The 27611-nt window shown below is 48.7% G+C and overlaps 1 protein-coding gene and 1 non-coding gene across 2 annotated transcripts in view; both read left to right on the forward strand.

Moving 5' to 3' along the window:
- The window catches only part of LITAF (lipopolysaccharide induced TNF factor), a 97631-nt gene extending 92361 nt beyond the window's left edge, over window positions 1–5270 (forward strand). Inside the window, exons 3-4 of the mRNA XM_059154451.1 lie at window positions 2167–2323; window positions 4853–5270. Coding sequence (XP_059010434.1) covers window positions 2167–2323; window positions 4853–4961 — 266 coding nt within the window. The 3' untranslated portion in view covers window positions 4962–5270. The remainder of the gene's footprint in view (window positions 1–2166; window positions 2324–4852) is intronic.
- A 14710-nt stretch (window positions 5271–19980) lies between these two features.
- TRNAK-UUU (transfer RNA lysine (anticodon UUU)) lies at window positions 19981–20053 on the forward strand. The gene has a single exon. It is a non-coding gene; the product is annotated as a tRNA-Lys (tRNA).
- The last annotated feature ends 7558 nt before the right edge of the window (window positions 20054–27611 follow it).

A 27611-nucleotide genomic window follows, 5' to 3' on the forward strand; every position in this document is an offset into this window, starting at 1 on the left:
GGGAGTTGCTTTTAAGGGCCCCCAACCCTCCTGCTGAGGCCTGGCTGGAGTTGGGGTGGGTGCAGAAATAGCCAGGAGTTAGGAACCGCCAGCCTGCCCATGTCGGCATGGCTTCCCAGCCTTCGGGCAACTTCTTGGTGGCCTTGCCCCTGGGATTTCCTGCTGCCCAGGTGTGCCCAGGTGTGCCCAGGGGCACCCAGGTGCATAGCTGATTCAGTATCCCAAGCAGCTGAGGAAGTACTCGCCAGCTCAGAGGGCAGCCCTGTGGGTTCACCGCCTGGCACCTCAGTTTCCCCGCTTGTAAAATGAGGCTCATCAAATGCCTCCATCAGTGGGTTGTTCTGATGAAATAAAAGTTCTGTGAGTAATCCTTTGATAAAAAGTGAGCTATTGTCATGCTCGAGTAACTTTGACCCTTCAGATAGAAGAGAACAAGGTGACTTCGGGCTGATTATGCTCTGATCGATAATTTATTGCACCAAAAAAAAGAAAGAAAAGACTTTAATACAATTGACATGTAAAGGGTCAAGAATGCTTAAATACCGCTTTTCTGGAAGGAGAGTCTTTCTGGGTCTTTCTAGCAGTATTAAGTTCTGTTGGCTTGGACAGCAGTGAATTTCCCCTAACGCATAAATTGTAGAAATGGCATTCCAGCATGGCGGAAAGGAACAGAAGGAAGTCACTTTGACAGAAATGTGAGCTCAGACAGCTTTGCCAAAACGCAAAACCATTCTGAATGCAAAGGACTTCGCGATTTTTGTCACTGTGGGCTCTCCTCTGGTGACTGAACACCTATACATGTTTTCCACACGGTTTTCTTTTAGCCTGATTTTATATTCTCGTTTCATGGGTCTGATTGATTCCTGGACTCCTCGGCAAAGGCCAGGCCAGCGTCCCCGGCTGGTGGGCAGTCACCGGCATTATCTCTGGGCATGGGACTGAGTCAGGAGGCCCGTGTGCCACGAGGGAACTGTGTAATCGAGGGTTCACTGTGTCCCAGAGTGTGAGCTGCTTTACTGTCCTTATCTCGTGGAACCCCTGCACCACCCCTGTTCCTTCCATTTTTAAAAAAGAAGAGCATTACGGAGATTCCTGTTCCCTCGTGTTAGTGCACCCTTGCCGGGTGTCTGATTCGGTGGGGTCACTATAATCACAGTTGTCCAAGCGTCAGCACTCACTCCAGACTACTTCCACTGCCCCAGACAGAACCCCCGTCCCCCTCCCCTGGCCGCTGGCAACCACTAATCTCTGGATGAAGAAAATTAGGCTAAAACCCCGTCATCTTGCCATTTCTGGAACTACCATCTGCAGACCACCTTCGTGGAACCACACAGGGAGCGGAAAAAGCCTTCAGGGGACCCTGCCCGGGACTTGCTGACTTGGCCTGTCCTAGTGTCAGAGGCAGGGCGGCAGGGCGGCGGGGAGGGGGTCCCAGAACCTGCATTAGCAGTAAGCTCCCTACCCGATTCTGTGGTTAGTGGGTTGGAGAGCCTGGTGGTGATGAGCCAAAACCCCGCTCCGGGAACTTCTCCCCGTCTCATGGGTGGGGGGAATTATTATTGAAAAATTATCATTTCTCAAATGATCATGCTGGAAATGTGCCACCGTTTTGGTAACATACGCGTCCTAGAAAACCACCGGAAGTGTCTCTCGGGGTACCGTTGAGTGGCATTAATAAGCACGTTCACGTTGTGCACCCGTCACCGCCTTTCTAGAACTTTTAAGTCTTGTAACATGGAAACTCTGTACGGGCCGAACAGCAGCTGCCCGTGGCGCCCCCTGCCCTGCCCTGCCCTGCCCCTGCCCCAGCCCTAGCATCTACCAGCTCTTCTGTGTGAATTGGATGACTCCAGGTGTCTCATAAACGTGACACCCTGCTGTGTGTGTCCTGTGGCTGGCTGGCGTCACTCAGCATCACATCGCGAAACTTCGGCCGTGTTGTAGCATGTGTCGGAATGTCCTTTTAAGGCCGAGCGAGCCTCCGCTGTCTGGCCAGCCCCCTTCGTGCTGATCCGTCTGCTCACTTGTGGACACTTGTGTGGCTCCCCTGCTTTGGCTCTTGTGAATGGTGGGTGGGTGAGCCCCCCGTGGAGACCAGGCCCCCACCTCCTGGTTGTCAGCTGGACGCTTGCCCCGTTCACTGATTGTCCAGACCTGTTCCCCCAGTTGCTGTGCAGACCGTGTACGTCCAGCAGCCCGTCTCCTTTTTCGACCGTCCGGTCCAGATGTGCTGTCCTTCCTGCAACAAAATGATCGTGACTCAGCTGTCCTATAATGCCGGCGCCCTCACCTGGCTCTCCTGTGGGAGCCTGTGCCTGCTGGGGTAAGTCCAGGGCCCCCTAGGCCCCCAGGCTCCTCCTCTGTTCCTCTCTTGCAGGATTTCTCCACCACAGCTCCTCTATCTATGCTGGGAGGGGTGGGTGTGCACTGCTGGGCATTAAGCCACACCCCCTGGCCTCTGCTCTCAGTGCAGGTGGCACCTCCCTACATGTACATCGTGCCCAGAGGAGAACCACTGGTCTTGAGCATAACAGCAGCTTGCAGGTCAAAATACCTTCTAGTCATCCGTTTGACACTTCTTACCCTTTTGGGACTCCAGGTATTTTTCCTGTTGTCTACACGGGGAAAGTGTGTCTTTTTGTCTGTACCAAGGGTACTACATTTAAAAAAAAAATTTTTTTTTTTAAGATTTTATTTGTTCATTTAATAGAAAGAGAACACAAGCCCTTGGAGCAGCAGGCAGAGTGAGAAGCAGGCTCCCCGCTGAGCAGAGAGCCTGATGCCGGGCTTGATCCCAGGACCCTAGGACCCTAAGATCACCACCTGAGTCGAAGGCAGACGCTTAACCATCTGAGCCACCCAGGCGCCCACCAAGGGTATTATATTGAAAGAGATCATGATTTTTGTTCTGAGAGAAATTTGAGGAAGCATAGTTTAATTTTTTCCCCCCCAAACAGATAAAGGCAACCTCCTTATTCCTGGCTCTGTTTTCTCCCTGGAAGGAAACGGTGTCTCTGCATTTCTTTTTTAGGATCTCTGGCCTCTCCTACAACTGGCTTGTTCCTCACTGTTTGTGGCTTATCTCGAGAAGGAGCGATATTTCTCTTCCTTGTTTGGAAGGGAGGCCCCAAACCCCAGAGAGCTTAGCTTCCTTGAGGGCACATGTTCAGTGTGGGTAGAAAGCAGAGCAAACAGGTTTCTTGGCACTTGACTGGATCCCTGTCCTGCCCAGGGGACTGCAGTGAAGGCTGACCTCTCTAGTCCCTGGAGCGAAAATACGAAATAAAAGTTGATCGTCCTTGGACATTTGTATTAAAACTCATTTTTATCTTGGAAGCCAGGGAAAGACATGATGAGAAATCTTGAATGTCAGCCTCTGCTGATCTAGCTCACAAACCGAGGCAGCTTTTCTGTCCCTCCCTCCTTTTCGTCCTTAAATGTGGCATTGTGGGTTCAAATTGTAGCTCCCACTGCTGTGTGACTGGGCAAGTGACTTCCCTTCTCTGTGCTCCAGAGAAGCACAGAGAAAACTGAAAACTGGAGGTAATAATGCCCTCCTACCCGGGGGGGGGGGGGGGGGGGGGGTGAGGATAAAATAAGTGAATATGTATGTCCTGCAGCTCAGAGCTGTGGGGGGTTTTTTGGTTTGTTGTTTGTTTTTTGTTTTTTTGCATAAGAGGGCGGTAAGGATTAGAACTAATGCCCTGTGGCCGCCCTAACTTGAACTTGGGTAAACTCAGGCAGTAGGAGGAAATTTTTTTGCGTCAGATTGTTTCCTTATCAGGCTGTGTCCTGTTTCTGCTTTATGCAAATCAATGTCTTCCCATAACTTACTGATCTTACTGGGTCTTTGTGGTGATCCGCCTTGTCCTTAGGCCGGGAGCCTGGGGTGGGGTCCCCTTATCAGCATAGAATCCGGTGGGACCGAAAGGGGCTTGTTCTGAATAGCAGAAGGCCCTCACTCTCTTCCCGCAGGAAATTCCCAGGTTCTTGGAGCTAATTGCCAGGAAGTGGGGACAAAGACCAGACCTGTTCCTTATTCTACCACAGGCTGTCTGGGGCTCCTGCCTGGGGGCGTGGGTAATGGGTTACGTAGATTGAGAGATGTTATTTGGGGAATTTTGTTTGGTGATTACTGTAAGAAGCGCCCTCTCCTTTTGGACAAGTAATCAGTCTACATGGGGGGAGGGGGCACGGCAGCTGCAGCCCTGGACCCAAATCCAGCCCATTTTAGTTCGTGGGGAACAGACCACACCATCTGTTTCCAGATGTAGCAGAGTGTAGCCTAAAATATGTACTGTCTGGCCCTTGACACAGGAAAGTCACTGGCCCCAGTCTAAGACCTGGAGACACTGAGCTGACCCAAGAGTAGAAAATACCACCAGGTCGGCAGGTCTGAGAGAACAGGCTGGGCATTGGTTCGCGTGCTCGTTGCCTGGGTGCCGGTGACAGATAACTACACGGTAAAACCAGACAGATCTATTCTCACAGTGTTGGAAGCCAGAAGTCCGCAGTCAAGGTGCCGCCCTCTAATGACTCTGGAGGGCAGAGAATCCTTCCCTGCTGCTTCCAGCTTTCCGTGGCCCCGGGCGGCCCTTCGCTCGTGGCTGTAAGACATTAGTCTCTGCCTGTATCCCTCCCTGTTGTTCTGTGTGTCCCCTCCGCTTCCTGTAAGGATATCTGTCATTGAGTAGAGGGAGCCCCCCTGGCTCTTCCAGGATGATCCCAGCTGGAGATCTGCAGAGACCCTGGTTCCAAGTATGGTCAGAGCGAGTGTTTCTGCGGGGCTGGGGCCGCCACGTGGCACTGTGACTGAGGGTGACGCGCTCATGTCTGGCTCTTTGTCCCCTAGGTGCATAGCGGGCTGCTGCTTCATCCCCTTCTGTGTGGACGCCCTGCAGGACGTGGACCACTACTGTCCCAACTGCAAAGCTCTCCTGGGCACCTACAAGCGTTTGTAGGACTCGGCCAGACCCGGAGGGAGCTGTACGCTGCCGGAAGTGCTCTCCGACTCTCACCCCGTCCTGCCCTGGTGGGAGTGGTGTCCCACTCTCCAGGGTCTTCACCTTCGTGTCTTCTTTTGGGGGAAAAATATCGCAAAAGTAACACACCTCCAAAACCCCAGAGGTCGCTGCTTGGAGTCATGCACGGGACCTGCAAAGACATTCACCCCGAGTGCTGGTTCCCGCCTCCGGTGACACCAGGCCACCCCACGGAACTGGGACCGTTGCCCCATTGGGATCTTCCAGTGATTGGCCACCGGCCAGCTTCATTTCTTGCCTCCGTGGGCCTTTCCAGGGGGCGGTCTCAAGCCCAGAAGCCACAGGTTGCCTGCCTTTTCGAGACTGTTCTGGCCCAAATACGGCTGACCCCACCTTCAGTGCCTACGTCCCGCTCACCTGTTCCCACGGCTCACGATCTCTGCCTTACCAGGGAAGGGCTTGGCTCGCAGAGTCTCCCAGTGCGGGCTTTTCAGTAGCACACAAATTCACTTTATTCTTCATTCCTTTTTAAGTGCCAGGAGGAGCTGTTCCCCCCCACCCCACCCCACCAGATTCCCACCTGCAATGTGTGCTGGAGACACAGGGCTGGATCCTACCTGGCATCCGCCTCCCTCCGTTCTCCGCACTATCCTCTGCCCCTTCCGGGGAAGGGCTTTTTCCTTCCAGAGGAATTGTCTGTCTTAACCCGGTCTGTGACCTCCTTTTGGTCTTCAACACCTTTGGACATAATTTTGAAAGGAAGGATTTATAGATAGATCCATTTTTCTTGACCATATGATTGCTACCACTTTCCTATTGGTTGTTGCATTCTTTGTTGTTGTTCTGTTTTGTTTTTTGGTCCTTAACAGAAAAAGCGATGGATAATTTTCTCCACTGCTTCTACTTGGGTTTGGTGTGGTTCTTCAAAACCTCTCTAACGGGACTCTTCAAGGGGGGGCCCCTTGGGGGTTTCTGGGGGAGTCTTTAGAGAGAGCGACGCACAGGGCGAGCACATCTGGGTACCACGGTGCTAGAGAGCTTGGGGACCTGCTTCAGAGGAATCTAAATTCTGATTTTATTTTTCAGAAATACATTTTGTGGTAGGACATCAGGAGACATGATTTCTAGGACTCAGTCAGCAAGCCAGCAGTCTCGGTTAGTTGCTGTGTCATCTTTGAAAGCAAGGTAAAGCTGGGCTCGACTTTCCAGAGTCCCCGTATTGATAATAAACAGACACAGGGAATGCACATGAATAATATTATGTAGAAATCAAGCCTAGATGTGGAACGAAAATCTGTATATTGGCAAAATATCATAGTGGTAATCAGTGATCCTGCTTATCCCTTCGATGTTTGGAAAGTTCCAGTAATTATTTTTGCAATGAGTACGGATACTACGTAGTACTTTGGTGTTCTCTGCTTTTGAAAAAAATAAAGTCTTCGGTTCACCCGGTGAACTATTTATCAATTCTTAATGGTGTGAAGAAAGGTCTTGTGTTGCGTTTCCAGCCGCTACTACAAAGAGCCTTTATTTGTTCCATAATGGTAGGAAACCCTTCATGATAAAAAACGTCAGACTCGCTGAATATCCCTCCACGTCAAGATGACCGATGTGGCGTTGGGTGGATTGCTAGGGAGTCCGATTCGGACGCTAGGCTGTTGGAACTCACTAGGCATTACCCATGGCAGCAAGCCCTAGCTTTCAAGTTTTCATGAAATGCACAGAAGAAAGCTTTCTCATTCATCCTCCAAACAAAACACGCTTTGTTAATTGATCGGGGCAGTGGTGAGATGTTGAGAAGGGGCCATTGTCATCTGCCTCTCTCCTACCTGGTGATACAACTGCATTTCGGAAGGCACAGAACAATGATGTCCTCTTGGTGTGGCCAAGCGTTGTGGTTCAAACTCTCCAATTCTACAGCCCCGGAAAAATTGCTGCTTGCCCGATCTTGATCTTGAGTTTTCCTTTCATTTGACAAAATGAGGGCTACGCATATTTAGCCATTTTGCTCCGATGGGGGTATGGAAATGGTCTCAAGCTGTTAATTCATTACGTATGCAGAGCCTGCAAAACAGGAGCCTGTTTCAAGGACCATAAAACATAGACTCTGTGGGACTAAAAATGCAGATGCTTGGAGGAGCATCGGTCCTTCCCTCGTATTGTTCCGAGTGCGGGCTCACTCGTGTACGGTTACAAACTAAAAGGCTCTTTTGTTTGGCTTCGGTGCACAGGGGACACTGGGCTTGAGTTTGTTAACAGGGAATTTGCATTCAGCTGATGAAAGAGACTCCTATCTGCTCAGACGTCAAGCTAGAGCCGCACCGATTTTAAGTCCCCGATGGCTGGCTGTCCTTAAATCCAGTAAAGTCCAGTCCGGGAGAGGTGGGCTTCTACAGAAGTGTGGGGTCTGCATCTTGTGAACAAAAAGCATTCAGTTAGTTACAGTTTCTGTTGAAGCCCGCTGGACGCACATGACTGGTTCCTGGCTGACCACAGCGCAGCCCATGGAAATGTTTTCTCTGGGACAGCTGGCTTCCCAGTTGCTAGTGAGACCGTTTCTGTTGGGCGCTGAGCTATTCATAAACGCGGCGTCTTACGCTCACACAGCTTGGCCCCGCTTTTCTCCCCAGCGACAGCCTCTGCGTTCAGGATGTTAAAATCTTTCCCTGACTTTCGGGGCTCCAAGATCTCTATTAGGAGTAAACGTAGACGTTGGGATTTTACTTCCAAAATTCTGATTTGCATTTTGGATGCTATTAAAGTTATCTCCTGCGTTTACGACTCGAATGTTTACAATGAGCCGTCTGTTTTTCATAGGCAGAGGAGAAATTGTAAGTAGATCCAGCAAGGCGATGAAAGAGAGAAACCAGGAGGGTTTTTTTTTTTTTCTTTCCCCTCCCCCTCCAGTCTAAGAATTTTAAAGAAACAAGATTCTGAGGCTTAGATTAAACACACACACACACACACACACACACAGAAAACCCCAGTTCACAGCCAAGTATACCGGCCAGCTAGTGCGTTTAACTGTTTTGTGACTGATCTCCGCAGTATTAGGTAAATGTTCACGCATTTAAGTACCTTTATTTCCCTTTTAAATAAGCCGTTTGAGATCAGGGTCAGGTTCACAGCAGATCTGAGCACAAAGTATGGAGATTTCCCAGGCATCCCCTGTTCCTTCCCCACGCACGCACAGCTTCCCCCAACTAGAGGAGGTATTTGTTGGGACTGATGAACGCGCATGGTCTCATCAACTCCTGAAGTCCAGTCTCCATCAGGGCTCATTGACTCCTGGTGGTGCCCCTTCTGTGAATGTGGACAGATGTGTGATGTCCCCTGTCTCCCGTTCCCAGTTCCCGTATTCTGCGGATTATTTTCACCACCCTGAAAATCCTCTGTGCTATCTGCTCATCCCTCCCTCCCCCGGAGCTCCTGGAAACCACTAATCCTTTTACTGTCTCCACAGTTCGGCCTTTTCCAGAATATTCCGGAGTTGGAATCATCCAGGATGCAGCCTTTTCAGCTTGGCGCCTCTCCCTAGCCCTTTGGCATCTTAAGGTTCCTCCCTGTGTGCTAGGGGCCTGAGAGCTCTTTTGTTTTGGGTGCTGAATAGTAGTGCGTGGTGCTGGTGTGTCACACATTCCAGCGGGTCTCAAGCTCTCTGAGCTACCTCCTCCCCCCCAGTGTGTGCAGTCGGGTCGGGGTCCTCACTGAGCACAGTGGTGTTTGAGAACCTGTGTGTATAGCCGTGCATGTGTGTTGGGAGAGGCATCACAGTGCAAAATGAGGGCTCAGGGGGACATCTGGGAACCTCCAACATGCCCCCTCTGGTCTTTGGGTTGTTACTGATTGACTCCTGCTGTATCCAGGGCCTCCTACAGCTGGGGTACCAAACACAGCCCTGCCAGAGAAGACTGAGCTGTGGGCCCAGCACGGCCCTGCCAACAGGTCTGGGGGCTTCTGTTTTTTAAGGTAAAATTCAGCTGTCATTAAAGCGTTGCAAGTGGTTTAGAAAGTGCGTTATTACGCAAAGCTCGCGTCAACGCGACTCCGGACATTTTCATCGCCCCGCCCCCCTTACAAAAGTGCGCGCCCATGAAGCAGCCACGCCCCTTCGCCGCCTCTCCCTGCATCTGCTGAGCGAGCCCCCCTGCCTCCCCCCACCATCTTGTGCATTCGTTTCTCTGGATTTACCTGTTTTGCATATTTCATGTAAATGCAGCCCTGTTTCCAGTTTTCTGAGTATCTCCCTGCGAGTGGAATCCTGAGCCGTAGGGTAATTCAGCTTAACTTTTGGAGGAACCTACCCGTTGCTGCTTAAATGTTTCCTACTGCAAAGCCACATCTCGCTAGGGATCCCCAGCACGAACCGAGCTGACGTGTAGAATTATGCCGGCCTCCTCTGGAGCAGCGATTCCTAGGATGCCCTAAGCCCCTTCGGTTCTTCTGGGGTTCTCACGGAGCCTGAAAATTGAGGAGGGATGGGTGCTGTATCTCAGCCCTCCGGGTGGGCTGTCTTTTGAGAAAGTGCCGCGGACCCCGAAAGAGAGCCCTCGGGGGCAAACTTACTTGCCTATCCGCCCAGCTTGGGGTACAGCAGTGACGGGCGATGGGATCCCCTCCCCTGCGGCATGGACGGTAGAAAGCAAGAGAGAAACGGCAGAAAAATTTCATGTTAGAAACTTACAAGGCCGGGGGTGGGGGCGGGTGCCAGGGGCAGGGAAACCGTGCAGGATAATGATTGCACCTGTGGGGAGGGCGTCTCATCTAGGTGATCAGATCCACCTGAGGTTTCCTCCGGGTTTAGAGGCCGCCTAGGGTGGAGAGGGCTGCAGGTTGTTGGCTATTCTGTGCCTTTGTGGGACTTAATTGGCTGTTTCTCCCTCTCTGCCTGGAATCCCCGGATTCCTCCCATTTTCTTTGGAAGAGCGGGAGTCCTTGAAAGGTAATCCTTTCCTCTAGCTCTCAAGTCTCCCGATTTCCTGTGGGGAAGCTGGAAGCGTGGGGCTGGCTTCCAGTAAACGGGGTGGATTCTGGTGGGGTGTGACTGTGCCCACCCGCTCCTGAAGCCGGGCCCCCGAACAGACATGGCCAGCCGCAGTAAGGACATTGTGCGAAGCATTTGATGACCACTTTAAGTGTCCAGTGGGGAGGTTTCTTTTTCTTAGTTCCTGGGGTGTCCCAGGCTGAGAGAGGAGAGAACACACGCAGTGTCTTAGGACAGTTCTCGAAACTCTTTTACGTTTCTTGTTCATGTTTGAAAGTAAAGGGTCGAAAAAAAATTTCTGACCATGATGTTGTGCGCTGGGGTCTCGCCTTTCTGCACATTCTCAAACCCGAAGCTGTAAGCACAGCAGTGACCTCGTGTGTGTGTGTGTGTGTGTGTGTGTGTGTGTGTGTGTATGTGTATGCATGGCTGTATGATGGGGCATGTCAGGGCCTCTGGACCATGTAATGACAGGATTTCTTTCCCCCATCACTGAGAGCCTTCCTTTGTGGTTGCCCTGGTTAACTTTCCCCGTTCTGTTACTTTTTAAAATAATGTTTTTTAACTTTTTAAAGGATACTTTTTTTAGAGAGAGAGAGCGCACACAGTGGGAGGAGCAAACGGAGAGGGACAAGCAGACTCCCCGCTGGGCAGGGAGCTCAGGGACTCAGGGCTCGAGGTCTCGACCTGAGTCAAAACCTAGAGTCGGAGGCTCAACCTACTGAGCCACCCAGGCTCCCTGCCTTGCCTTTTTAACTAGGAAAGCTTCCACCTCATTCTATCATCACCCTGTCCTCGGGTCTCCCACTGCCCTTCCCCCACTTGCTCGCTCTCTCTTTCTCAAATAAATAAATCTTTCTAAAAGCACATGTGGTTCCTAACCACGGCTGAGTTTGGGAAATACTTCAGCACATGACTTGGGGTCAGCTCAGCTGTGGAACGGAGGATGCTGTTGGCAGCTTGCCAGATTGATCCCTCGTCGTGGGCGCTGTCCCATGCTTTGCAGGAGGTGGAGAAGCGTCGGTGCCACCAGTCACCAGATGTCCAGGGCAGACGCCCCAGTTGTGACGACCCACAATGCCTCTAGACATTACTAAATGCCCCCCAGGGGACCAAAGCCCACCCCTTGACACCGGAGCTAGGTAGGTACATGGGTCGAAGCAAACATCTGTGTTCAAGAGTTGGGGTGATTCTCACTGACTCAAGCAGGTAGTTCTACAGTATGCTCATTTCCCTAAAAAGGAGCAGAGCACTGATGAATGCTGCGACGTGGATGGACCTTGAAAACACGATGGCCAGTGGAAGAGTGAGCCACAAAGGCCACAGGGGTAGGACTCTGTGCGAGCTCTCCAGAGCAGATGATTGCACAGAGACTGGAAAGCAGCTTGCTGATTGCCTGTGTCCGGAGGGAAGGGGGAGTGGCCGCCTCATGGGAACGGGGGCTCCTCGGGGCTGGGTGAAAATGGCTTTAACTAGGCAGAGATGGGGATCCTCCAACCCTGAGTGTGTTAAATGCCACTGAACTGTTGACTGGGAAATGCTTGCTTGTTGGGTGAGTTTTACCTTCACGCAAAACGCACCAATGTGCGTGAGTCACTGTGACAGTCAGTAAAATGGGGCCAGAGCGAATTGTGGGTGCTGGCTGCATCAGAAGGGATATCTCGGGGCGCCTGGGTGGCTCGGGCTGCTGAGCGTGTCTGACTCTTGATTTCAGCTCAGGTAGGGATCTCAAGGTGGAGGGATTGAGCCCCACACTCAGCAGGTGGTGTGTTTGACCGGCTCCCTTTGCGTCTCCCCCCTGCTCGCTCGCTCTCTCTCAAATAAATTATAAATAAAAAATTTTTTAAAAGAAGGTTATCTAAATGAGGTCGTAACCATTAACAAGTATAATAAGAGTATAACATGTCATTAAATAATATTGGCAAAGCAAGGCGCCTGGGTGGCTCAGTGGGTTAAGCCTCTGCCTTCGGCTCAGGTCATGATCTCAGGGTCCTGGGATTGAGCCCCGCATCAGGCTCTCTGCTCAGCAGGGAGCCTGCTTCCACCTCTCTCTGCCTGCCTCTCTGCCTGCTTGTCATCCCTCTCTGTCAAATAAATAAAATCTTTAAAAAATAATAATAATAAGGGGCGCCTGGGTGGCTCAGTGGGTTAAGCCGCTGCCTTCGGCTCAGGTCATGATCTCAGGGTCCTGGGATCGAGTCCCGCATCGGGCTCTCTGCTCAGCGGGGAGCCTGCTTCCTTCTCTCTCTCTCTGCCTGCCTCTCAATGTACTTGTAATTTCTCTCTGTCAAATAAATAAATAAAATCTTTAAAAAAAAAAAATAAAAAAAAAATAAAAAATAATAATAATAATATTGGCAAAGCAAAGGGTAGAATTTGAGGGCAGGACCTCCGTACTACCGTCTTTGGAACCAGGACAGTGTAGAGGAAGGCGGCAGTACAGGCTTGCGAGCCATCAGAAGGAAAAGGAACTGAAAGCAGCAGTTCCATCAAGAACTGTGCCTGAGTCACGTACAGCCCACAGTGTGGTTGGAGCGAGTCATCTGAACGTCCCTGGGCCAAGCTTCTCTCCTCTCAAAAAAGAGACAGGCTGATCCTTCCAGCTCTAAAAGTCCGTGTTGGGGAATAGGTGGGTCCAGGGGAAGGCTATGGAATATTCCACAACATGCTGGAATACGGCAGGGGCCGGCTCTCTTGGCCTTTCGGGGCAAGTTAGGAAACTTAAGACACCAGCTCAGTCTCACCAAGCAGTCAGTCTCCGTCAGGACCAGGTTGTGTTCAGCTTTGATGAGCGGGTTCAGAAGAGCCAAGCAGGTGAGACTCAGACACGAGAACTGACCGCCTGGTTCCCCTCTTTCCACCACCTGTTGCCAGGTGTGAGTGGCCGCCTTGCTCCCCAGCCTACAAAGCGATCATCAGAGCATCTCTTGTGCATTCAGGGACCACAGGCGGGGTGTTTCTTCCTTGGGTTGTAATTAATGGAGCCCGTTCCCCAGAAGCAGAAATGAGCAGACGCTTGGACGTGGCATATAGTGCTCACAGGAGCTCCCGGATGACCTTGCAGGCCCCAGCAACTGGTGTGAATAGAATCCCGGACAGGTGTCCTGGGTTTGGAGGAGATGGGGTTGCAAACAGGTGTGGATGATATAACGGAGACCCAGGTGAGGTGGCTAATGGGTCTCCGAGTGGGGAAAAGCAGGCGAGAAGGGGCTGGGAGAGGCAGGCTTCTGAGCACGGAAGAAGCGTCCGGACTGTGCAGTATCTCTGTAGACAGCCGCTGACAAAGGGTTTCAAGGTAAGAGATTCATTGGGGGAGGGGACAGCTTTATTTTGTGAAGATAGAATCCACCCATTTAAAGTGTACACTCAAGGGGCGTTTTGGGGGTTCTCATTCATAATTGCATAATTGCAACTATCACCATAATTGGTTTTACAACATTTTTTAAAAATATATTTTTATAAAATATTTATTTGACTGCAGGAGCACAAGCAGTGGGAGTGGGAGAGGGAGAAGCTGGGTTCCTGCCGAGCAGGGATCCTGGCACCATGGCCTGAGTTGAAGGCAGACCCTTAATGACTGAGCCACCCAGGCTCTCCCAATTTTACAATATTTTTATCACCCCAAAAAGAGACCCCGTTCCTTAAGGTTGCCAACCCTCAAATCTATCTCCAGCTTCCCAACCTCCCACCCCCCACCCCGCCACCAGCCCTAAGCCACGACTAATCGACCTCATCTCTATGGGTTTGCTCCTTCCGGATATTTCATACAGTGTGTGGTTTTGCGTGTCTGGCTTTTTTTTCCGCTTAGCCTTGTTGTAGCAGGTGCCGGGAAGTCTTCTGCTGTGTGGATAGACGGCATTTTGTTTCTCTGTTTTGATGGCGACGTTTTGTTGAGAAATTCACGGTTGTGAAATGGCTATTTGTAATGGGCCCTTCAAAAGAGAATCACCTGTGTGCTGTTTATTAGTAAAATGGTTGCTTGTTAGAGGATTTTTTTGTTTGTTTTCGTTTTTTGTTTTGTTTTGTTTTTAATTGTGGCAAACCAAGGTAGGAACTTTTGAGGATGAAAGGGGTTGCTGTTTCTGATTGTACCAGACGGCAGGTGGGCAGGGGGGCGATCCTGGGCAAACCAGGAGGCATGGACGCCCCAGCTCCTGGACCGCACGGGGGCAGGGAACTATCTTGCTCCAGCGGACCCTCCATAAGGGTGCTAAGGAGACCAGCTCCTGCTGAAGACCCTGTGTGTGATTTCTCAGGCCTGACCACCGGGCTCAGTGCTTCCCACTCTTCTATTGCCCTCCACCCCAGGGTCCATAAAACAACCAGAGCCTTGTGTTTTGGGAATCCCCCAACAGTGAAAAGACTCTCCCACAGCTGGCCGATGCACTTGAACCTCAGTGGGCCCCTGTTTCCCATGGGGGGGGGCGGAGGGGGGTTGAGGGGAGGAACGGGAGGGGATCCCCCTTACCCCCTCACATTGGGTGAGGAAAGCGCGTTATGGTATCCTTTTGGGTTGGTTGCTTTAACTCGCTGCTCCCCACCTGACAGGCAGCTGGAATGGGTCCTTGATCTTCGACTGTGACATGGTGACTGTGTTGGGAGGCTTGCAGTTGGTGTGTGAAATTAACCATAGGCAGGGCCACCCCACCCGCTGAATGAGTGGGGGGCCAGCCCCCCACGTGGAGTCTGTGGGCAGATAGTTCCCTCTGCATCAGAGCTCCCACCTTGGGGAAGTGAAACCCACTGCGTCGTTTTCTTTGAAGATGTGGTTTCAGTACGCCCGCACAAGGGAAGTAGAGTCACGAGATTTATTAGGTAAAGCAATGGAGAGGGACCCCATTGAGTTGGGGGGATGGGCCTTCCTCTGCTTCAGGTCACCAGGGAGCAGGAGAGGGAGAGCAGGGTAAGCCTACACTGAAGACTTGATGCGGGGGAGGACCCTGACCTTTTTTTTTTTTTTTTAAAGATTTTATTTATTTATTTGACAGATCACAACTAGGCAGAGAGGCAGGCAGAGAGAGAAGAGGAAGCAGGTTCTCTGCTCAGCAGGGCTCGATTCCAGGACCCTGGGATCATGCATGACCTGAGCGGAAGGCAGAGGCTTTAACCCACTGAGCCAACCAGGCACCCCGGACCCTGACTTTTTGAGTGCTCAACTCTAAGTGGTCAGTGTAAAAGGTGCCCCCCACCACCACCCTTGGAAAGCAAGGTGGGAACTTGGAGCAGGGATCTTAATCTCTTAAATGTGCAGATACTGGGTGCGAGCTGGGTTGTCCTAGGGTCTCGAGCCTGCATAGCACTCAAAAGAGCTAATTTCTCATCACAACTGACCTGCATTGAGGGATGCAGAGAGAAGGGTGGTCTTTGCCCTCGACGTTATTAGAGTGTTGTGTCCTTGGTGCTTACCTGCCTTCCCTCTTTCCTGCAAAACATCCAGTAGCCTTTTGTGTTGCTTTTCTCTCGTTCTTCACTAGCTGCCAATATTACATGCAGACTTCTTGGTCTTTGACTCATAAGCAGGTAAAAATGTTTACATGTTCCCAATAATATCTTTTAGAGTCTTTTTTCAAGTTTATTTTTTAATAGTCTCTGTACCCAACATGGGGCTCAAACCCACGGTCTCCTTTCAACAGAGCCAGCTGGGGTGCCCCCCCATAAACCGTTAATTTTCTTTTTTAAAAAAAGATTTTACTTGTTTTGGGGGACCTGGGTGGCTCAGTGGGCTAAAGCCTCTGCCTTAGCTTGGGTCGTAATTCTGGGGTCCTGGGGTCGAGCCCCGCCTTGGGCTCTCTGCTCAGCGGGGAGCCTGCTTCCCTTCCTCTCTCTGCCTGCCTCTCTGCCTACTTGTGATCTCTGTCTGTCAAATAGATAAATAAAATCCTTTTTTATTAAATATTTTTATTTTTTTATTTGACAAAGAGAGCACAAGCAGGGGGAGCGGCAGGGAGAGGGAGAGGCAGGCTCCCCACTGAGCAGTGAGCTGGACATAGGCCTGGATCCTAGGACCACGAGATGATGACCTGAGCCATTGGGGCGCCGCAAACAGTTAATTTTTGAATAAGCATTCTGTGCCCCAGAGCAAAACTCAAATGGTGCAGTAAGAACGGACTCTTCCTCACACCTCCAGCTCTCATACCCAGTCCCCCCTAACTCCCTCTCAAGATAAAACCACGCTTACCAGTTCCTGGCAGTGTCTTGCCCACAGAGCTCTACACATGAGCAAGCCCACACATTTATTTTCTCTCTTCCTTCAACCTTTTAACACATGATGATGGCTTAAAACCTGCAACGCTCTGCATCTTGCTTGCCTCGAAATACAGGCAAAGCCAGAGGTGTTTTGCAGCTATGATAAGGTCATTCTGATCCCCAGACCCTGTGAATGTCACCTTTTATATGACTTTGCAGATGATGAATGTAGGGGACCTTGAAAAGGGGAGAATATCTTGGATAATATTTCAAATGGGGCGAGGATCCATAAATCAATGAGTGTAGGAAGCCTCTAGAAGCTGGAAAAAGCAATACAATGGGTCCTCTCCACTCAGAGCTTCCAGAAGAAATCAGCCCAGCCAACACCTTGATCTGAGCCCACTGAGATTCACGTTAGATTTCCTTTTTTAATTTTTTTTTTTTTTAAGATTTTTCTTTTTAGGGGCGCCTGGTGGCTCAGTCATTAAGTATCTGCCTTTGGCTCTGGTCATGATCTCAGGGTCCTGGATGGAGTCCCACATCAGGCTTCCTGCAGGAAGCCTGCTTCTCCCTCTCCTGCTCCCCTGGTTGTGTTCCCTCTCTTGCTGTGTCTCTCTATCAAATAAATAAAAATCTTTAAAAAGGATTCTTATTTTTAAGTAATCTCTACACATTGTAGGTCTCAAATTCACAACCCTGAGATCCAGAGTTGCATGTTCTACTGACTGAGACGGCCAGGCTCCTGAGTTAGTTGGATGGAAGTCTACTGATGTGTTGTTTTCTGTGAACAGGGTGGTCATATACCTTGTTTATTTATTGAATAATCTGTCTTCTTCTCCAACTGTACGTGATGCTATTTTTATCATGTGGGAACTTCTGTGTGTACTTGATTTTTTTTTTCCTGGTCCCTCTGTTCTCCACTTGAACGCAATATGGAGCCAGAAGACGCTTGACCAATAATTTCCAGCTCCTTTATTAGGCCAGTGAATAAATATATCCAGAGAGGTCATGTGACTTTTCTAAGATCACACTACTAATTGCACAAGTTGAAAGATGAACTAACACTCCCCACCCCACGTCAGCTTTTCCAAACGTGTTACTCAACAGGGAGCAGGCTTCATTACAAGGATAAAAGGTAGGGCAAAAAGTAGAACTCCTACAGTTCCAGCTCTGAGATGACGATGAAATTTAATTGGAAACTAATAGCAAGATAGCAGGAAAATCCCAAAGTACTTGGAGATGAAACAACACACTTCTAATAACATATGGGTCAAAGAAGACAGCTCCAGAGAAACTAAAAAATATTTCAAACTCAATGAAAAGGACAACACAACCAAAATTTGTGGGGCTCAGCAAAAGCAGTGCTTCTAGGGAGATTTATAGCATTGAATGCATCCATTAGATAAGCAGAAAGACCTACAGTCAATAATTTAAGCTTCCACCTTAGGAAACTAGAAAAAGCAGAACAAAGAGAGCAGAAGAAATCATAAATATGAGAGCAGAAAGCAATGAAACTGAAAAGGGTTATCAGAGTCCACAAAACCAGTAGCTGGTTCTTTGAAAAGATAAATGAAATTTACAAGCCTAGAGCCAGGTTAAGAAAAGGAGAGAAAGGATACAAATTAATAACAACAGAAATGAAAGCAAATGCATCACCACAGATCCTGTGGACATTAAAAGAATAGTAAAGGGATCTTAGTCACTCTATACCCACAAACTTGATAACCCAGATGAAATGGGCCAGTTGAAAAGCACAATCTCCCAAGAAGGAACAGACAAGTAGTGCCTGGGTGGCTCAGTGGGTTAAGTGTCTTCCTTCTGCTTAGGTCATGATCCCAGGGTCCTGGGATCGAGTCCTGCATCAGGTTCCTTGCTCAGTGGGGAGCCTGCTTCTCTCTCTGCCTTTGCCTGCCAGTCTGCCTGCTGTGCACTCTATCTCTTTCTCTGAGAAATAAATAATGAAATCTTAAAAAAAAAAAAAAAAAAAAAAGGAACAGACAATTTGACTAGGCCTATTTCTGTTAAGGAAATCATAATTAGCCAAACACTAATTTACCTTCTTATTATCAATAATTAACTTTCCAAAGCAAAGCAACCCAGATGAGCTTACTGGTGAATTTTGCCAAACATTTAAGGAGGTAGGAATACCAGTTCTCGAAAATATTTTTCTTTTTCTTTTTTTTTAAGATTTTATTTATTTGCCAGAGATAGAGAGAGTATACACAAGCAGGTAGAGAGGCAGGCAGAGGCAGCGAGAGAAGCAGGCTCCCTGCCAAGCAAGGAGCCCTATGTGGGACTTGATCCCAGGACCTTGGGATCATGACCTGAGCCAAAGGCAGCGGCCCAACCAACTGAGCCACCCAGGCATCCCTCTAAAATCTTTTTCAAGAGCTCGAAGCAGAGGAAATACTCCCGAGCTCTGTGAGCCCAGATTAACCCACTATTGAAATCAGACAAACACATTACAGAAACAAAACAAAAAACCCAAACAAAAAACAAACCACAGACCAATGTCTTTCATGAGCATAGATGCAAAAATCCTTAACAAAATATTAGCAAATTGAATCTAACAATGTGTAAAAGGAATTAACATATCACGACCACGTGGGATTTATCCCAAGTTTCAACATTTGAAAATCAGTAAATCCAATCCATCACATCAAGCAGGCTAAGGAAGAAAAATCACATGATTATATCAGTAGATGCAGGAAAAGCATTTGACAAAATCAAATGCCCAGAGGCACCTGGGTGGCTCAGTTGCTAAGTGTCTGCCTTCCGCTCAGGTCATGATCCCAGAGTCTTAGGATGGAGTTCCCCTCATTGGGCTCCCTGCTCAGTGGGAAGCCTGCTTCTCCCTCTCCCACTCCTCCTGCTTGTATTCTCTCTCTCTGTCAAAAAAAAAAAAAAAAAAAAAAAGTCCAATACTCATTCATGACAAAAAAATGGGTCAACCAGAAATAGAAGGGATATTCCTCAACTTGTTAAACAATATCTACCCCAAAATCTGCAGTTAAAACTATACTTAATGGTGAGAAACTAGAACCTTTTCCACTAAGATCCAAAATAAGGCAAGGATGTTCCTCTCACCACTCCTTTTCAACATTGTTTTGGGAGTTCTAGCCAATGCAATAGGACAAGAAAAGGAAATATATACAGATTGGGAAGGAAGAAATAGAACGTCTTCCCAAATGACCTGACCATCTATGTATAAAATCTGAAAGAATTGACCAAAAGACTCTTGGAACAATTAAGCTATTCTAGTAAAGTTTCAAGATACAAGGTCAATACACAAAAGTCAATTGCCTTCCTCTCTATTAGCAACAAACAAGTGGAATTTGAAAATAAAAAAACACCATTTCTAGTAGCATCCCCCAAATGAAATGCCTAGATATAAACCTAATAAGATACATATTCGTATATATGAGGAAAACTACAAAACTCTGCTGAAAGAAATAAAAATTAAATATATATGCAAAAGACCCTAAGAGACACCTCACCAAAGATTTATGGATGGAAAATAAGTGCATGAAAAGATCCTCTATATCATATTTCACCTGGGAAATGCAAATTAAATTAATGACTCTTACTTTATGCTTGTTTATACCTATTTGAATGGCTAAGTTCTGAAACACAACATCAAGTGATGATGAGGATGTTGAGCAACAGGAACTCTCCTACATTGCCTTTGGAACCATAAAATGCTGCAGCCACTTTCAAAGACATTTAGTGGTTTCTTAGAAAAGTAAATGTACTCTTATCATGGGACCCAGCAGTCATGCTCTTTGGTTTTTACCCAAAGGAGTTAAGAACTTCTGTTTACACAAGGAGGCCTGGCTGGCTCAGTTGGTAGAGCATGTGACTTTTGATCTCAGGGTCGTGAGCTCAACCCCCACGTTGAGCATAGAGCTTGCTTAAAAAACAAACTTCCGTCCACGCAAAGTTTGGCACCCAGATGTTTACAACAGCATTATCCATAATTGCCCGAACTTGGGCAAGTAACCAGGGTGTCCTTCAGTAGGTGGATGGATAAACAAACATGGTACATCCAGGCAACGGAATATTCTTCCATTCTAAAGAGAAATGACCTGTCAAGCCAGGAAAAGACGGGAGGAACCTTAGATGCATATTCCTAAGTGAAAGAAAACAACGTGAGGGGCGCCTGGGTGGCTCAGTGGTTTGGGCCTCTGCCTTCGGCTCGGGTCGTGATCTCGGGGTTCTGGGATCGAGCCCCGCATCGGGCTCTCTGCTCAGCGGGGAGCCTGCTTCCCCCTCTCTCTCTGCCTGCCTTCTCCCTACTTGTGATCTCTATCAAATAAATAAATAAAAATCTTTAAAAAAAAAAAAAAAGACAACGTGAGAAGGCTATGTGCTATGTGATTTCAACTATATGACATTCTGAAAAAGACAAAAATATGGAGACACTAAGTGAAGAGCTCAGTGATTTCAGGGACTGGGGGAGGGAAGGTTGGACCGGTGACTCACAGAAGATTTTTATGGCCGTGAAACACTCTGTATGATACTATGGTGGTAGATACAGATTATTATACATGTGTCCAAACCCACAGAATGTACGACCCCTAGAGTGAACCCTAAGGCAAAATCTGAACCTTGGATGATAACAACGTGTCAGTGTAGGTTCTCCAATGGCCTCAAATGTCCCAATGTGTTGGGGTCATTTGCTAACAGGAGACACTCTGCATGTGCAAGGACAGAAGGCACATGGGAAACATCTATGCCTTGCTCTCAGTTTTGCTATGAACCTAAAACTGCTGTAAAAAAAAAAAAAAAATGAGGACTTGAGAAGTATGGTGAGTGTGGTTCATTAAGGATCAAAATGTTTTGGGACTTCCTTTGCCCATGTAAGCAGAGCTCACTGCGCCCCCTACTGGTTAGTTGTCTATGATGGACTACCTCTTGCCCCACCTATGCAAAAATAATGCCCTCTCTTGATGGATTAAAACGAAAGCTTGTTAATTTTCTTTCTTTTCTTTTTCTTTTTTTTTTTAAATATTTTATTTATTTTATTTGACAGAGAGAGATCACAAGTAGGCAGAGAGGCAGGCAGAGACAGAGCGGGAAGCAGGCTCCCTGCTGAGCAGAGGACCCGATGCAGGGCTTGATCCCAGGAAACTGAGATCATGACCTGAGCTGAAGGCAGCAACTTAATCCACTGAGCCACCCAAGCGCCCGCTTGTTAATTTTCTTAATTCAGACATGGGCATGATAGGCCCTAGTTTATACTCTGCCTGAATTCAGAACTGGGAGCTCAATCCTCAGTTCCTGGCAAGCCCAACCTTGCCTCCTGCCATCCCCCACCCCACCCCCACCCCAACCCCGAGGAAGCTGGTCTTTGCTTTGTTGGGAGGATGAGGGGGTGGGAAGGCTTATCTCAGAGGGTCTTTCTGTGAATCAAGTCCTTGAGTCCTGGTGCTCCATCCAGTGGGTTCATCAGCTTTTTGTCGAGTAAGGATAGAAACATGGAGAAAGGGGACCAGAGATGCGGGGAACCCTGCCTTGGCCAGCTCTGGTCCAATGCGGGTGATGGCACTATCAGCGAGTCATCAGCATGTTCTGGAGGGAGCTCCTCCTCTTCCCTGGTGGTTCTGATTTTTTCAGGCCTAGAATGTGATGCCACCATGTTGTCTGGGAACAACCATGTGAAATATGGCAAGGTTTTCTCTCCAGTTCCTGACTGTGAACAGGGGAGGATTCTAGGACTATGGGCAGAGACTAGAGGCTCCTGGAGGAAGAGGAGGAGGAAGTGATAACCACTGAGCTAAGCAGCAGAGTTGAGAGAAGGGACACTTTGGAGCCAGGTGGAGTCCAGCTGTGTGACATGGGACAAATGACTTAACCTCTCTGTGTCCTACTTCCTTGTCTGAACTATGGGATGATATTAGTTCCACCTCACTGGTGATTTTTGGTGGTGGGGTGCAGGGGAGCTTTGATGGAATGAGTTAATACTCAGCACAGGGCTTGGCCAGTGTCTGATACAATTTTTTAAAAATATTTTATTTATTTATCAGAGAGAGAGAGGGGGAGAGAGCAAGCACAAGCAGACAGAATGGCAGGCAGAGGCAGAGGGAGAAGCAGGCTCCCCGCTGAGCAAGGAGCCCGATGTGGGACTCGATCCCAGGACACTGGGATCATGACCTGAGCTGAAGGCAGCTGCTTAACCAACTGAGCCACCCAGGCGTCCTGTCTGATACAATTTTTAAAAATAGATATGTTTGACATAGAACATTGGATAGGTTGGAGGTTTACAAGGTCTTGACGTGATACATGTACATTGCAACATGGTTGTTTTCGCAGCATTAGCTACCACCACCAGGGTACCCCATAACCATCATTTCTTCTGGTATCAGGGGCAACTCAGATCTAATCTCTTGGGGAGTTTAATGCTTATAATCCAGTTTTCTGATCTGTGATCATTGTCCTTTGCATTAGGTCTCTAGGATTTACGTATCTACTAGTTGCAAGTGTCCAATTTTCTAATAACATTATTATCCATCTTTTTGAGGTTTCAAGGCAATCTCTCTGTCATAAATTCCCAACGATCCCCTGGCATAAAAACCATTTCCTCTCAGAACCAGGGCTCTCCTTAGTACGCTTCACATCTTGTCTGTATCTCATTCCCCCATTGGGATTTTAGTTCCTAGAGGCCCGCCCTGTTTGACGCAGTTTTCTTCTTTCCTTTATAGCATTTGCCACGGCCTTGACCTAGCTGTAAGATTACTCTTAAATCTCCAGCCCTATGGGTTGGGGGCACATGAACATGTTTGAGCTGCAGGATGGGAAGGAAGAATTCCTGGTTTCAAAATATAAGCAGGAAGTGGACCTAGTATAGAATTTGAATTGTTTTCTAGACAACATCATGTGTCAGCCTGTCAACTGTGTCTCAGTTTAACTCCAAGAAAGTTGCATTGAATTGTCATTTCACTCTTTGTCAAGGGATGAGTGAATAAACAATCTGGTTTCTCTGTCCTGTGGAATAGTACGCAGCCATGAAAAGGAAGGAACCACGGTCAGCCTGCTACAATGTGCATGAGCCTGGGAAACATGACTCCCGGTGCAGGAGACCAGTCACTAGAGGCTACCTAGGGAATGATCCCATTCTTATGAAATATCCACAGTCAGCAAATCCATAGAGACCGAATGCAGATCAGTGGTGACCAGGGACTGGGGTGACAGGGACTAAGGATTCTCCTGGCGATGGGGTTTCCTTTCATGGTAAAGAAAATGTTCTAAAACCATTGTGGTGATTGTTGCCCAGCTTTCGATGGGCCAAAAACCATTGAGTTGTGCACTTGCAGTGGGAGAATTGTGGGATCTGTATTGTATGGTAATAAAGTGGTTTATAAAAAGCAGATTTAATGGGGGGGGGCAGGGTAGGTGCTGGTGAGGAGGTGCTGGGCACACAGCCCTGAAGGAGATGGTGGCCCAGGCTGCCTGAAACCTAAAACCAGAGGTGTGCGTGGAGGCCACTATGAGCTTAGAAAGAGGAGGTGGGGTCTGGGAAAGGACACGGAGCACAGGTGAGCAGACCTCCCCCGTCTATTTTTTTTTTTAAGATTTTATTTATTTATTTGACAGACAGGGATCACAAGTAGGCAGAGAGGCAGGCAGAGAGAGAGGAAGGGAAGCAGGCTCCCTGTGGAGCAGAGAGCCTGACACGGGGCTCGATCCCAGGACCCTGGGATCATGACCCGAGCCGAAAGCAGAGGCTTTAACCCACTGAGCCACTTAGGTGCCCCTATTTTTTTTTTTTTAAAGATTTTATTTATTTAGCAGAGAGAGAGAGAGCACAAGCAGGAGGGCCAGCAGAGGGAAAGGGAGAAGCAGACTCCCCGACATGGGACCTGATCCCAGGACCCCCGGGATCATGACCCAAGCCAAAGGCAGATGCTTAACCAACTAAGCCACCCAGACGCCCCTCCCCCTCCCTTAACTGCTCCTTCTGATGTGTCAGGGAGGGAGGCATTGGGCCTGAGCTCTGACAGACCCTGCTGCTGTCCCCTGTTTGGTGACAGCCATGCCTAAGGCCTGGCTTCGCCTGCCTGGAGCAGTGGGACAGACTAGCCAGACCTGACAGCCATGATGGTTCTCTGGACATTGTGAATTCACTCAATGTCATCAAACTGCCATTAAAAATGGTTAAAATGGTAAATTTAATTAGCATTTAAAAAAAGAAAGAAAGAAAGAAATAGGACCATGGCTTTGTTTGCCTTCTGGCCGCAGAGCTCCATTTACAAGGCTTGAAGAGGCAAACCTTTCTTCTCTTTCCCCTATCCAGAAAAGGGATTTTCCCCCTCGTTGGTCAGAAGCCACCCCCCCCCTTTCCCCGGGAGTGCGCTGAGGCTTATCGGAGGCTTCTGATTGGCTGGGTCTCTGCTCAGGAAGCCCCCTCCCTGCCTCCCCCACCAGTCCTGGGTTGGAAGCATTGATCCAGGCTGAGCCCGGCCCTTTGGGAAAGCTCCGTGCCCTTGGAGAGAGGCTGATGGTGTGGGGCTCCCTTGGGCTGGTGGCGGTGCCGGTGCCCATGGGGTCCCTGGGTCTGGTCCTGCTCTGGGCGCTGGTGGCAGTGACTTCCGGGAGTAAGTAAAGCTGGGGCGCGGCTGGGACAGCAGCAGCTGGATACCTGGTCACCTGTTCCTCTGGCTCCCTTGGTTTGGCCTCTGATGGGGACCCAGCTTCTGAGTGGTCCTGCATGTTTTGCTCCTGCTTGCACCAACATCCTCTGAAACCTGAGACCAGATCTGCAATCCTGAGCGAGGAAATGCTGACCTTGGGCGCCAGGGATACTACGCAGTCCGCTGGGGTATAGGGGTAGTGAGCTTGAAGATACTAAGTAGCTCTCAATGCGGGGTGACTGTATGGAATGAGCTTTTATCTGCTGTCTGCTTCCTGCAGAAGGGCCCAGGGCAGCACTATCCAATAAAATATCATGGGAGCCAATGTGTACTTTGAAAGGTTTTAGCAACCATGTTTTAAAGATGTTAAAAAGGAACGGGTGACATTAATTTTTAGAATATATTTTACTGGGCCAAAGTCTCATTATAAAATGTAATCAATGTAAAAAAATATTAATGAGACCAAATTTCCATTCTCTGAAATCTGGGGTATATTTTATACTGAGAGCTTATTTCAATTTTTTAAAAAAGATTTTATTTCTAAGTCATCTCTACACCCAACGTGGGGCTTGAACTTAAAACCCCCCAAAACAGGAGTCGCGCCCTCTGCCCAGTGAGCCAGACAGGTGCCCCCACCCCAGCATTCTGGTTTGGATATTAAATTTTCATTGCAAGTACTTGATGTATATTTTGATTTCCTACGATTTAGAGCTGAAAAAAGAGTTTTGTATCCTAGGTTGTTCTAAACATAGTTAAGTTTTCTAGTGGCTGACTTTAGGATCAGTTTTTAACTTAAAATTAAATTAATAACAAAAAATTAAATTACAGAACAGAAAGCTCCCCCATAACACCAGTCACATTTCAGATGCCCGATAGCCATGCATGGCTGGTGTCTGTCTGTCGAGCTGGATGGTGCAGGTCAGATTATAGCTGTTTTTCTGTTTTGCTTTGTTTTTTTAATTTTTTGTTGTTTTTGTGGGGGATTTGTTTGTTTGTTTGTTTTTGCTATATTTTTAGCACTTACCTGCCCAATGTACAGGAGCTCTTCCGTCAATCTGTGCAGGATAAATGAATGAACAGGGACTAGAACTGACATCAGAGAAAGCCGGAATGAGACCTGATCTCATTTCCAGGCTCTAGAGACAACCTCAGGTTCAGTCTCTTTCAACTCACCCCCTAGAAATGAGTAGGATCCGATGGGAAGATTTCTTACTGCCCAAGATTCTGTGTTTCCCCCTCCTTTGTTGATTTCTTGAGTAGGATTATTGAATCGTTTTGAAACTTTTTTTTTTTTTTTAATTTAAATTTTTTTTTAAGTGCGTGGGAAGTGGAAGGGAGTCGGACACAGTTTGGGCACTAATGCTCTTTGCAACACACCTGGTTTCTGAAGCTCATGGTGGATGGGGGTTCGAGGGCTTGGCTGCTTTTCAGCCTTAGCTGGGGGGTAAAGCAGGTGTAGAGGTTGTTGGTGGAGCAAGCAAGCAGAATGCTGGATCTGTGCACGATTTGGAGTTTAAGCATCATGCGTAAATTAACGATTATCCATCAACAGGTTTTATTTGGTGCCCAGAGTACATGTCACAGAGCTGGAGGACAACTGGAAGAGAAATGTACTGAGTTAAATGTCTTTTTTTTTTTTTTTTAAAGATTTAATTTTTATTTATTTGACAGACAAAGATCACAAGCAGGCAGAGAGGCAGGCAGAGAGAGAGAGAGAGGGAAGCAGGCTTCCTGCGGAGCAGAGAGCCTGATGCGGGGCTCGATCCCAGGACCCTGAGATCATGACCCGAGCCGAAGGCAGCAGCCCAAACCACTGAGCCACCCAGGCGCCCCAAGTTAAATGTCTTTGAAATGTATCTTTATCCATCAGTAAATGCTCTACTTGAATGCAAAGAGCATCTTGTTAGACGACACACGTTTCGGAGGTGGGAACATCCTAGCATGTTTATTTCATTGCAAAGGGTCTGTACAATGGTATAAATTGCACTTTCCCGGACCCGATGGACGTGCTTTGTCTTTCAAGGGATTAAGCAGGCTGGAGCGGGTCATGATTGGCAGTTGGGGGACAGTGAGGTGGTTTTGAGGATAGAAATGATGTTACTGAAAAGCCACTGTATGAAAACGGCTGCGGATAGAAGGATCCTCGGAGCTGAGGCTGTCCCAGGAGGGCAGATGGTAGCCTGGAAAGACCCAGAGGAGTGGCTAGAAGGAAGGACACACGAGGGTGACAGCAGGTGGAAGTGGCCTCTCCAGCAGGCTGGTGTGGCTGGAGGGAGGAATGCTGGGGAGGGGGCTGGGAGATTCCCTGCAGAGGGACCTCAGAGGCCCAAGGTGGGGGCCAAGGAGGTCGGGAGCCCATGCCGTTTCTGCTGTGGTCATCTTCTGCCTTCCCCCCCACCCCGCTGCAGCCTCTTGGTTTGGCTGTGTTGGTTCATGGTGGTCGGGGACTAGGGCGAAGACAAGCAGGAGGAAGAGTGTTTGGGCAGTTGGAAACAGGATAGGCGGAGGCCTTGAGCTGACGGAGAGCCAGGGTGGCTGGACGGTGAGGGCAGGGCGGCGTGAGATGCGGCCAGAGGGCAGAGCGAGGCTGGCGCTTGCACTAAGGATGTCCTTATAAGTGCACGTGGTGGGCAGGAAGCATAGGAGCTGTTACACCACGAGTGTTGTGATCAGGTTTAGGTTTTTAAGATGCCTCTAGCTGCGGACGATGAACTGGGGACATGGGGACTTGTTAGGAGGCTGCTGCGATCATCTGGGCGAGAGAAGGCATGGCGTTGCGTAGAGGGATGGCCGGGGAGACTCGCAGAGGAGTGATGGAGAGAGGGAGGG

The sequence above is a fragment of the Mustela lutreola genome, chromosome 17 (genome assembly GCF_030435805.1).
Source record: "Mustela lutreola isolate mMusLut2 chromosome 17, mMusLut2.pri, whole genome shotgun sequence".
Lineage (NCBI taxonomy): Eukaryota > Metazoa > Chordata > Mammalia > Carnivora > Mustelidae > Mustela > Mustela lutreola.